The sequence below is a fragment of the Gorilla gorilla genome, chromosome 19 (assembly GCF_029281585.2).
Source record: "Gorilla gorilla gorilla isolate KB3781 chromosome 19, NHGRI_mGorGor1-v2.1_pri, whole genome shotgun sequence".
Classification (NCBI taxonomy): Eukaryota; Metazoa; Chordata; class Mammalia; order Primates; family Hominidae; genus Gorilla; species Gorilla gorilla.
This window is the reverse complement of record NC_073243.2, coordinates 49,037,033-49,050,033: the sequence shown is the minus strand read 5'-3', so window position 1 is coordinate 49,050,033 and position 13,001 is coordinate 49,037,033. Positions and strand designations below refer to the sequence as shown.

The following is a 13,001-nucleotide window of genomic DNA, read 5'->3' as shown; positions in this document are numbered from 1 at the left end:
ACGCCCGTTCCTGCTTTATCCTTACACAAACACTGAAACATACTGTTATTTGATAAACGTATGGAGATATAGGGTGATATCGTTCCAAGGAATTGGAAGGAAAAATACTTGCTTTTTGGTAGTTTGTATTTGAAAATAGACTTTCTTAAAAGTCTTTAAGGTCTACAATTCCTATCCTGTTTTCTCCACCTAACTACTTTCTTATCAATTCCAAATATTTTCATTGTTGTTGTTTGGGGGTTTTTTGTTTTTATTTGAGATGGAGTCTTGCTCTGTCACCCAGGCTGGAGTGCCGTGGTACAATCTCAGCTCACTGCAACCTCCCCCTCCCAGGTTCAAGTGATTCTCCTGCCTCTCAGCCTTCCGAGTAGCTGGGACTACAGGCATGTGCCACAATGCACAGCTAATTTTTGTATTCTTAGTAGAGACAGGGTTTTCCCATGTTGGCCAGGCTGGTGTTGAACTCTTGGCCTCAAGTGATCTGCCCGCCTCGGCCTCCCAAAGTGCTAGGATTACAGGCATGAGCCACAGAACCTGGCCCTTCAATTCCAAATATTTACAAGACCGTATTTCCTTTCGTAAATGATTTATGTTCTGTTTAATTTTGCCTGGTACCAGTTATGTTTTTGGTACCAGTTTTGTTTTTTCAGAAAAACAAAAGGAAATTATTTTTTACGAAAAATTATAGTCTCCATATTTTTCAACTCTGAAATCTTTAACCATCTTCATATGTAAAAATAATATATTCAGATTGGCTTTTCATTTGCCTCAATAGCTATTATAAGAAAGTCTTAGAAGAGTAATGTTGAATAAAGAGAAATTATGTGAAGGCAGGAGAAACAAGAACAGATCTTTGCCCTCCATTTTCTTTTCATCAAAAAGCATATGCATGTACCAACTGTAAGACTGCAACTATAGAGGTGACATAAATAAAGTAGGCAGGGGCACAGCTTCAGGTGACGTGACTGATCTATTATACAAAATCCAAGCAAGCTCCATACCAGTTTCTGAGTATCCTCTTGCTACTTGAGGTCGGTTACTAGTGGAAGTTTAACCTGGTCCTGAACTTTTCATTCCGCTCCAAAGAACAAACTTCCATTAAGACACAGGAACTTGAATTTTTGTCTACTTCCACTATTTCCAGTATGATATTGAGGAATTTCCTTTGTGATACATCGTCACCTTACATAAGAATTCTAGAGGGTATAGGAAGAAGAAAACCTGATTTCTCTACTCTCACCCTCACTTGGAGCAACCATACAGAACTCGCTTACTGTGGTGATTAAACTACTCATGGGGAATTGCTGTGTGTTGTGAAAATTACAAGAATATTTATAAATATTGTTCTTTCCTGCACATATTTGCTTTGAGGGAGAAGTTTCATTAGCTGGGCCCTTCTTCACATCTAAAACTAAGTCTATAACACTAAAACCACAAAAACTTTTCCCCCTTTAAGTACAAACTATTATTTTAAATGTTACTTTAATATCAGAGCTTACCTTTTTAAAGGACTATACAATCAATATTACTTGAAATTCACTTGAGAAACAGAAAGGTGATATCATACATTTAGATATCCAGATGTTGCCCTTTAAGTGACATTTTTTAAAAGTTTTGAAATTTTAAAAATACTTGACAGAACTTTTTTTTTTGGTGTTGTCAGATATTAGTTACATTAACATTCTAATTTCACATTACAAATAACATATTCTTAAAAATTAGATAATACAGGTAAGCAAAAAGAACATTAAAAAATTTCACACATTTAGAAATGCATTGTAAAAACAGAAGGAATGGACCAGGCGTGGTGGCTCATGCCTGTAATCCCAGCACTTTGGGAGGCTGAGGCGGGCAGATCATCTGAGGTCAGGAGTTCGAGACCAGCCTGACCAACATGGAGAAACCCCGTTTCTACTAAAAATACAAAATTAGCTGGATGTGGTGGCACATGCCTGTAATCCCAGCTACTCGGGAGGCTGAGGCAGGAGAATCACTTGAACCTGGAAGGTGGAGATTGCGGTGAGCCGAGGTTGTGGTAAGCCGAGATCACACCATTGTACTCCAGCCTGGGCAACAAGAGCAAAACTCCGTCTCAAAAAAACAAACAAACAAAAAAGACAAACAAACAACAACAACAAAACACAGAAGGAATGAATAAAGACCAAAGATGTAATTATTCTATTGCATTTATTTTTAAGATACGTATCTTTTCAAATATTAATATCTCTGAAACTATGTGTGGAATTTGCCTTTCTTAATGCTATAGTGATGCTTCTTAAATGTGATGGTCTTTTATTCAAGGAAATACAGGAACAATGGATTGATTGTAATTTTGGGTATAGATCCTCTAGATAGAATTCTGAGGAACAGAACTGCATTGTACAATCTGTTTGCGCAGATTTGAGAAAGTATTTCCAATAGCAAAGAACCTCTCTGCAACAGTGTCTAGGGCATGCCAAACCCTGATTCCATTCCTATCCTCCTCCTTTCCTGCCATACCACTCCAGAAGAGAAAGGGAAATATTAATAGATGAGGCTTGGTTCTGGTACTACAGAGGGTGACGTTAGCATTCACACATCTGAACGGCAAAGAAAAAAAAAAAAGGGTAGTCAGAGCACTTCTTTCTCACCAGTGGAAAAGTACAGTCACTGAGTTTTAGGGCAGAAATCAGTGTTAAGCTTAGGAAATCTTTCATAGAGTGTCTCAGGCTTTTGTGTAATATTTCACATTTGTTTGTTTCATTTTTTGGGTAGTAAATATTTCTACTGTGGGGTGCTTCATGTCTATTATAGGATAAAATCAGGACAGAACTGTTTATGTAACATTAGTATGTAATCATACAGCTTTTTGAAACTTATATACATATCTGTATATTATTTAAATGCAAAGTATGTATGTATATATTTATATGTATATAATGTATTTTATTTTTATTGGCTGTTTTTATAAAAACTTTTTTTAACTAGAAATTTAATAATTTCTTCCATTTATATATACATGCAGGAAATACTAAAGAATGAAAAACACAGAGAAGAAATCAAAATAAAAAGCCAAGATTTTTATGAAAAAGAAAAACTCCTTAGTAAAGAGACCAGTGAGGAACTCCTGCCTCCACCAGTTCAAACTCAAATTAAAGGCCATGCCTCTGCTCCATACTTTGGAAAGGAAGAACCCTCAGTGGCTCCCAGCAGCACTGGTAAAACCTTTCAGCCAGGATCCTGGATGCCACGAGATGGCAAGAGCCACAATCAATGAATGCATTATGGTCAAATCTTTTCATATATATGGACGTGACTATTTTAACAAATAAAAGAAGTGAAAAGTTAATTACCTTGTATTTTCTGAATGTACAATAGTTTCCTATTCCATTAATCTTAAGAGTTCATTTTTAGCATGCACAAGAAATGTGAGATTATGTACTATAGAAACCTAACTTCTTTTAGACTTAAATCCTTCATTTGACTTAGTCATTGTTATTCATGAATTTGCTTAGATTTGTTTTTCCCTCTTTGGATTACTCCCTTGAGAAGGATCCTGTAGCTGTGAATGCTTAGTACATTTTGGATCTTTATGATCATTTGGGAACCACTCATAGATAGAACTGGGTACAAATAATGAGGGTAAATATTTTTCCCTCTTTGGATTACTCCCTTGAGAAGGATCCTGTAGCTGTGAATGCTTAGTACATTTTGGATCTTTATGATCATTTGGGAACCACTCATAGATAGAACTGGGTACAAATAATGAGGGTAAAATAGTGAGCTCTCCCAACTGATCAAATATAGGAGAAAAAAGAATGAAGATTCTTATTTCTGGAGAGGTGACCTGTAAGATTCTAAAAGACTAATCAAAAATGTGAACTTGGATAAAACATGTAGAGGCAAAGAAAACTTAGTTGATAAGTGAAAAAAACCACTAAGACCTTGATGAGAGGATGGGACAAAAGCTAGCTTATGGTGGGACTCTGGTTGGAATTTGAAGAGAGGAATTAGGACCAACAGAAGTATACAATCCATAACAAAGTCTGAAAGGACAGTAGAGAAAGAAATAATGCAATAACTGGAGTTCCATGAGAACGAAAATTACTTTGAAAAAATAGAAAATTGGGGAAAGCTCTCAAAAAGCAGAAATTAATTCCACTAGAAGACAGAAGACAATGTACATGTTAAAACATTACATACAAAAGTACATTAAAAGGGCCACACATTTTCTGGAGTGTACAACCAAGTTTTTGTTGTTATTCTAAAACAGTTTTTCTCACAACGTTTGGCATACAATAGATGCTCAATATTTGCTGAACGAATGACCCAAATTTGTGTGTGTGTGTGTGTGCATGTGTGTGATTACAAATGCTTTTATTTTCTTTTGTATTTTTTTATTATTATACTTTAAGTTCTAGGGTACATGTGCACAACATGCACGTTTGTTACATAGGTATACATGTGCCATGTTGGTTTGCTGCACCCATCAACTCATCATTTACATTAGGTATTTCTCCTAATGCTATCCCTCCTCTAGACCCCCACCCCCCAGCAGGCCCCAGTGTGTGATGTTCCCCTCCCTGTGTCCATGTGTTCTCATTGTTCAGCTCCCACTAATCAGTGAGAACACGTGTTGTTTGGTTTTCTGTCTTTGTGATATTTTGCTGAGACTGATGGTTTCCAGCTTCATCCATGTCCCTGCAAAGGACATGAACTCATCCTTTTTTATGGCTGCATAGTATTCCATGGTGTATATGTGCCACATTTTCTTGATCCAGTCTATCATTGATGGACATTTGGGTTGGTTCCAAGTCTTTGTTATTGTGAATAGTGCTGCAATAAACATACGTGTCCATGTGTCTTTATAGTAGCATGATTTATAATCCTTGGGTATATACCCAGTAATGGGATTGCTGAGTCAAATGGTATTTCTAGTTCTAGATCCTTGAGGAATCGCCACACTGTCTTCCACAATGGTTGAACTAATTTACAGTCCCACCAACAGTGTAAAACTGTTCTATTTCTCCACATCCTCTCCAGCATCTGTTGTTTCCTGACTTTTTAATGATCACCGTTCTAACTGGCATGAGATGGTATCTCATTGTGGTTTTGATTTGCATTTCTCTGATGACCAGTGATGATGAGCATTTTTTCATGTGTCTGTTGGCTGCATAAATGTCTTCTTTTGAGAAGTGTCTGTTCATATACTTTGCCCACTTTTTGATGGGGTTGTTTTTTTTCTTGTAAATTTGTTTAAGTTCTTTGTAGACGCTGGATATTAGCCCTTTGTCAGATGAGTAGATTGCAAAAATTTTCTCCCATTCTGTAGGTTGCCTGTTCACTCTGATGATAGTTTCTTTTGCTGTGCAGAAGCTCTTTAATTTAATTAGATCCCATTTGTCAATTTTGGCTTTTGTTGCCGTTGCTTTTGGTCTTTTAGTCATTAAGTCGTTACCCATGCCTATGTCCTGAATAGTACTGCCTAGGTTTTCTTCTAGGGTTTTTATGGTTTTAGGTCTAACATTTAAGTCTTTAATTTATCTTGAGTTAATTTTTGTATAACGTGTAAGGAAGGGATCCAGTTTCAGCTTTCTACATATGGCTAGCCAGTTTTCCCAGCACTATTTGTTAAATAGAGAATCCTTTCCCCATGTCTTGTTTTTGTCAGGTTTGTCAAAGATCAGATGGTTGTAGATGTGTGGTGTTATTTCTGAGGCTCTGTTCTGTTCCATTGGTCTATATATCTGTTTTGTTACCAGTACCATGCGTTTTGGTTACTGTAGCCTTATAGTTTAAAGTCAGGTGGCGTGATACCTCCTGCTTTATTCTTTTGGCTTAGGATTGTTTTGGCAATGTGGGCAAAAAAAAGATTTTTGGTTCCATATGAACTTTAAAGTAGTTTTTTCCAATTCTGTGAAGAAACTCAGTGGTAGTTTGATGGGGATAGCATTGAATCTCTAAATTACCTTGGGCAGTATGACCGTTTTCACGATATTGATTCTTCCTAACCATGAGCATGGAATGTTCTTCCATTTGTTTGTGTCCTCTTTTATTTCGTTGAGCAGTGGTTTGTACTCCTGGAAGAGGTCCTTCACATCCCTTGTAAGTTGGATTCCTAGGTATTTTATTCTCTTTGTAGTAATTGTGAATGGGAGTTCACTCATGATTTGGCTCTCTGTTTGTCTTTCTTGGTGTGTAGGAATGCTTGTAATTTTTGCACATTGATTTTGTATCCTGAGACTTTGCTGAAGTTGCTTATCAGATTAAGGAGATTTTTGAATGACCCAAATTTTTATGCTCTGAATATCTTGGTTAAGCATTAACAATGAATGCCTAAAAACACATAAATTAAAATTTTTACTTAATAGCAGGTAAAAATTTTAACTGCCTAAGAAATACACTACAGAAACATAAAACTGCATAAAACATTTATACTAAAACAAGTAATCAAATGACAAAATCACCACACTTAATGACAAAAAGCCCAACATTCCAGCAGCCCTGTTATATAATATCAGGTTAAATATTTTATCTTATTACATCATTACAAAGTGATACTACATTTTACCACAGAGGCAAAAAAGGAACTAGTCACTAGGTAATATGAAAGGAGATCTATACAGCCAGCAGGGTTGCTCAGACCTGTAATTCCAGTGCTTTGGGAGGCAAAGATGGGAGGATTGCTTGAGGCCTGGCATTTGAGACCAGCCTGGGCAACATAGCGAGACCCCATCTCTATAAAAAAAAATTTTTTTTTTTGAGATGGAGTGCAGTGGTGCCATCTTGGCTCACTGCAACCTTCACCTCCAGGGTTCAAGTGATTCTCCTGCCTCAGCCTCCTGACTAGCTGGGATTACAGATGGGCACAACCACACCCAGCTAATTTTTGTATTTTTAATAGAGACGGAGTTTCATGACCCCATTCGAGACCATGTTGGCCAGGCTGGTCTCGAACTCCTGACCTCAGGTAACCCAGCCGCCTCGGCCTCCCAAAGTGCTTGGATTACAGGCATGAGCCACCACGCCCTGCGGCAGAATTTTTTTTTAATTAGCTGGGCATGATGGTGTGTACCTGCAGTCCCAGCTACTTGGGAGGTTGAGGTGGGAGGATCACTTGAGCCCAGGATTTCAAGGCTCCAGTGAACTATCATCAGGCCACTGTACTCCAGCCTGGTGACAGAGCATGACTCTGTCTCTTAAAAAAAAAAAAAAAAAGGAGATACAATTTGTGATATAGTTGGGACTGTGAATTGAGATTAAGATGTTCTTAACTCCTAGACTGGATTGTAGAGAAAACTGTAAATGTTTTAACACACTAGTGTTTCTACTGCCAAATTCCTGTTATCTCATTAATTGCATTCCATATACACCTTTTGCAAATGTTTACCATATAGTCTGTGTTTCCCAAACTTTGGGTATTTGACCATGTGATCCCTTTTAATATGTTTGAGAAATGCAGAATTTGTCCTTAAATATTTTTTCCAGATATGAAGTAAATCAGCATGATTCTATAACCAGTAGCAAATATAAAAGCAGTCATTCCTAAATAGGATCAAATTGCCTCCAACTTAGAACCATATAAAATATAAGGTCTATTTCAACATTAGGTTTCCAGCCCACAGCTTCCTGTGCTTTTTTTTTGAGACGGAGCCTCGCTCTGTCGCCAGGCTGGAGTGCAGTAGCATGATCTTGGCTCACTGCAACCTCTACCTCCTGGGTTCAAGCAATTCTCCTGCCTCAGCCTCCCCAGTAACTGGGATTACAGGTGCATGCCACCACACCCAGCTAATTTTTGTATTTTTAGTAGAGACGGGGTTTCATCATGTTGGCCAGACTGGTCTTGAACTCCTGACCTTGTGATCTGCCCGCCTTGGCCTCCCAAAGTGATGGGATTACAGACATGAGCCACCGCACCCGGCCTCCTGTGCTTATTTCTAGTTTGCTTATTATAAACAAGTAAAATTTAAAATGTCCTTATATATCTGATAACTAGTAATATGCTGAAAGTTATCATGGATACTATGGCTCAAGTTCTGACATACAAACTTTTATTTATTTGCTGATTTTTGATAAAATGTTTGTTAGAGGCAGCCAGGGGACAGCTTTCTTTCTCCCCCCAGACCAGCTTTAGAATGGTAATTGATTGTACTTAGTTCTCAGAACTTCAGAAACAACGTAATAAGTAAACAATTTCTTAAAAGTATTCTAGATAATAGCAAATGGGATTCTTTAACAACAGTACTCTGTTGCAGTGAGAGGTGATTTTTCTGAAGAATCCCAAACCTCACAATATTCTCTATACTCCAGCCCCTTACACACACACACACACACACACACACACACACACACACACTGTAAAGTATGAATCTCACATATATAGAAAGGCTCTCTAAATGATGGAAAAAAGTGGGAAAAAAAGCATATGTCAAACAAATACAAAATTGGCATGTGTTAAGACTAATAAATTATAGAAAAACAGACCTTTAAATACCTTTAAGTTGTTACAACAGAACTGATGAAACCATAACTTTAGTAGGTAACTGAGAATTATGACTATATCCTTTGCTTCAATACTTTTACTCTAAAATGTGACCCTAAGTAAAACATGTACATAAATTCTTTCCATGAACAGCTTGATTGCAGAAAACCAAACGTATTATAGATATATCTTAACACTGAATAATTTCAGTGCCTTGAGTTATAATGTGTTGCTCACACTGGCTCCAAGTAGAGACTGATAATCTAAAAGAATAGCATTAAGTGTTATTCAAACTGGTCCATAAACATTCTCAGTGGTCCTTAGGTTCTGAGAGATACAGTCCTGAAATTTTACAAGTATGCTTAGCTGTAACTGAAATTCTAACTTGCATAATAACATAATGTAACTTAAAATGTTAGTTCCTCCAAAAAAAAAAAAATCCAGGACCTCTTTATAAAAAATTATCAAATTTATTTTAATGTCTAGTTTCATTTTTAAACTGTAGCTGCTGGACAATTTTTTGTAATTTAAAATTCATTATCGGGTACAGAAAACATTAATAAGCTGACAGTGAATTAAATACTAACAGTGAATAAAATTACTGGACCATGCATTTATAAAAGCCATGTTTAATAGTAAAACGTTCCAGTTCTACTAAACTGAAAGAAACATCCTTTAGCTCCCTACTTCCAATTACAGCACATTCTCATTTTGATATAATTTATCCTTTTCACCCAATCACTACTATGCCCAACAAAATGTTTCCAAATTTTATACCTTTCTTTACCACTTATGAAGTATGGCATAACTGTTACACTTTAAGAGTTCTTTAAAAGAAATGTGAAATTTAACGTTTTACTTTGAACCTGTTTGATCAGAAAGTATTAAATATCACTACCACATGAGTTAAAACAAAGAATGAAATAAAAAACAAATGGTGTCTTTGTAATCGGCAAATTACTTGATAAGACATTTTAACTATTTTACAGTTCTGCTTAGCACAAGAATAAACTGGGTTCCAAGGTACTACAGTGTTTGGCATTTTTACTGCAAGCTTTAAACCATAGTGTTACTCCTCTCAAGCCATCTCTAAGAAAATGGCAGTGTTTGTGAGTACAAAAATTGTTCTGTCCAGTAGGTGGTATTCTACATAGTCAAGATAAGAGAATTCTTTATAAAATTATGTTTTAAAAAATGGAAAATGACTTATAATTACCAGCTGTCTCAAAGGCTGTAATAAGAAAAATGCAGCAAATAGAAGTACTCATTAATATTATTTTGTTTTGAGAAAGCCAGAAATGATTCTAAGAAATAAGCAATAATAATAAAAGATGTAATTAATATACTGTATCCCTTTTAAGCCAAAGCACACTTTTTACCTCAAGACTGTTCTTTTACATTCTTAATTTCCTTTGTCCAAAATAGGACCCCATTTTAAATAGAGTTCATTTGAATTGAGTTCATAATCTAAAGTCACTTTTCCCCACAAGATGTTTTCATTTCAATATATAAACTGCTAAGCGGCAAATGACTAAGTCAGTTATAAAGAATTTGTACCACAGTAAATGCTAATTTACAATAACTGTCAATAGAAACCTATAAACTTCTACACCCACGCCTAAAAGTTACTATAGTATTGAGGTCAGAACTAACATGATTCTTCCATTTGGTCAAATTTCATTTACTAAATCATACTGTCAAGAAATCCAAAGAAGAAACTTTAGTGGGTTCTTCCAAAGCTGCATAATTTTCCAAATGATTTTCCTCTGGTTGCAAAGCCTGTTCAGTCCTTCAATCCTTTTTTAGTCGTTTAGCTTTTGCAATGTTTTCTTGGCGTTTTTGCTTCTTCTTTTGCTCCTTCTCCCTGGCCTCAATCATCTTGGCCAATTTCCAAGACAGTACAGCACTTGCTAGGAACAGTGGAGTAAGGGCCAAAATAACGGTTGTAAGGAAGCCATAGGGGTCCTTTGCAGCCCATTCCACAACATACTCAGCCCAAGCCTTTATATCAAACATCTTCACAGCAGTCTTATGAAAACTGGGGCTGGGGGAGGCGGGTGGAGAACACAGAGGGAAAAAACAGGAGAAAAGACTATGTGGTTAATCAAATTTTGAAGAAGTTTCCTCACACAACCAGTTAACTCAGGATTCCATTATCACTCAGTTTGCTTTTTTAAAAAGTACAACTTAGTACTATTGTAATAAGGACTAATATCTCTGGTTAGGAAAAAGTAATTCATCTAGTACAGCCAGAATAGTGACACTTCAAAGAGGTAAAGTTATAGAAGATTTAAAAAAGCCATGTGACTCTGTCATAAGGACTATGCATTCTCACATGCCTCCTATATTCAAGACAAACTTTATTTAGGAGGAGGCTTTTATAAAAATCTTGAGTTTTCTGTGGTCATTCCAGGAAACAGCTGAATACAGTTTGTCATTTTTTTGACATATCCTTAGTATTACTAATTAACAAAAATACAAATCAGCAAATTTGGTATTTGAAAAGGACAAGCAACAGAGCATGTGAAATGCTCGCAGAGAAGGAGAGATGACTATTTCCCCGAATGGGAAAGAGAGGGTAAGGGAGTCATGACATCGCATTAATATGCCAAAGAAGCAAAAAGTACTGTGCTATTTTATGCCCTTTCAGCTTTGAGGACCTCTGTTGGAATAAGCCTAATTTAATAAATGAGAAAGTAGCCTTAACAGATGCCATGTGTTTTGTTCCTTTTTGAGTGTAAGGAAAAGGCAACTGGCAAATGAGGATTATGTGACTTGAGTGACGTTTTCTATTTTGCCCCAGAGGCTTTTCTCCCTTTCATGTTTGTGTTAACCGCTATTCAAAGTGGAGAATTAGAATACCTGGGTAAGGAATGAGTGTATATACATCCACTTACAATTTCAACTGGAATTTTTTAAAAAAATCATCTACCTTATGCTTGAGTAGTGATCCCTTAACTTTGTCCTGGTGTTATTAGTGACCCAATCACGACTTCAGATGACCCTTGGTAGTCTGTCTTCTTGAGTTCTACTGTACACATCTGAGAGACGGTTTAAATTCTGTACAATTGGCTAGTTGGAAAGAATACAAAAAATAAAACAAAATTTAGGTCACAATTTCAGGATAATTGTAATAAAATTTTAAATGGAAAATTTCTATTGTATATATGCAACCTATATGACATCTAAAATTGCCTATCCAGTATAGTAACTTAATACGTTTCTTCCTCATTTGAATTTACAATTGCAAATGCCCTGTAAGAAAATCCTAATTACTGGAAATCAAGTATTTTACTAAGTTACTTATTTCAATAATAAAATTTTTTTAGTTCATTGACATACGGGAGACAAGTTGGCTCACTGACTGACTTACACAGCATATCCGTTCCTAGATTTTCAACTTTTTATACTAAAAATGTTGCCACTCATTTATTTACTGGATTCGGTACACCACTACAAAATCAAACAGCTCATCTTACTCTTTATAAAGGTTTTTTTGGGTCCATCATACAATTTGTGTCCTTTACTTAAAAAATTAGAAGACATAACCAAACAAATTATAGTAATTCACCCACAGTCCCATTACCCCCAAGAAAACTGTGACTAGTTTTAATTATATCTTCCCCACGATTTTCAACTGAACACACATGAAAGTGCCTAATACGTTAAATATCTTAGCTCCTGGACTTCATACGACCTCACCCATATAGTTGGAATTAGGTACTACTGAGATCGATCTGCCTTCACCTTCTCCGGCCCAGTAGCGAATAAACAATGTAAGTTTCAGAAATGAGCAAAAGAACTTTGCAGTAAAAGAGCCATGGTCCACAGGCCACACATCTCCCTGCAACTCAACTTCAGACCCAAACGCTCGCGCCTCCACACTTTCAGGAATAAATCCTACTCTTCCGCCCAAAACGGATCGACCAGGCTCGATCTCCCAACCAGACCCGCGTGGCCCCTGCGGCTGCAACTGGTAGCACTTGACGGCCGTCCGCACTTCCTCCTTTGTCTTTCCCTTATTCCTTACGTTTCTCCCTTGCTCACTCTTCCCTCCTTACCCTATCGGGGCTGCAGACCCACGAAGGCCACGTTCACTCCTGCCCGTCGGCCTTGGCAAGCGCGGGCCCCTTGTCGCGCAGAGCGGAGGGTCCTGGGGGATCCTGGGTTGGCCCAGCCACACCTTGCGCCGCCGCCGTTTCTGCTGGACACCAGGAGAAAACCACGGCAGCTGCAGCCACCAACTTCCCCTACATAACCCCACGGGATCGGATCCCACTCCCCACTCACCGCCAGACCGGAAGCAGGAAGGCGGAAGTCGCGGCCTTTGCGTCCCGCCCACAGGCGACCCGAGCCGCCAGCCGGGCGTGAGGAAGTCTAGGGGCCAGTTTCCGGCTGCGCCATTGCTGTGTGGGTCTTGGGACCTCGAGTTGGAGGACGCGGGAGGGTGGGGGCGGGGGCGGGGGCGGGGGCAGGGCAGCGCTGAGATTTCCGGGGAGCGGCAGGTGAGGCCGCGCGGAGCGGGTGACGGCACCCGGGC

The 13,001-nt window shown here is 37.9% G+C and overlaps 2 protein-coding genes across 3 annotated transcripts in view; one reads left to right on the top strand and one right to left on the bottom strand.

The window, feature by feature from the left end:
• NDUFAF2 (NADH:ubiquinone oxidoreductase complex assembly factor 2) overlaps positions 1-3,328 on the top strand; it is a 208,098-nt gene extending 204,770 nt beyond the window's left edge. For both annotated transcript variants that reach the window (XM_031003437.2, XM_055367853.1), the window contains one exon: positions 3,005-3,328. In XM_031003437.2, the coding sequence (XP_030859297.1) occupies positions 3,005-3,256 (252 nt within the window). In that variant the 3' untranslated portion in view covers positions 3,257-3,328. The remainder of the gene's footprint in view (positions 1-3,004) is intronic.
• A 5,583-nt stretch (positions 3,329-8,911) lies between these two features.
• SMIM15 (small integral membrane protein 15) lies at positions 8,912-12,778 on the bottom strand. The gene is made up of 3 exons (XM_004058808.5): positions 12,523-12,778; positions 11,394-11,533; positions 8,912-10,505 (listed from the first exon to the last, which is right to left on the bottom strand). Exon 3 carries the CDS (start codon positions 10,475-10,477, stop codon positions 10,253-10,255), a length of 225 nt encoding a protein of 74 aa, XP_004058856.1. The 5' UTR covers positions 10,478-10,505; positions 11,394-11,533; positions 12,523-12,778; the 3' UTR covers positions 8,912-10,252.
• Between the last annotated feature and the right edge of the window lie 223 nt (positions 12,779-13,001).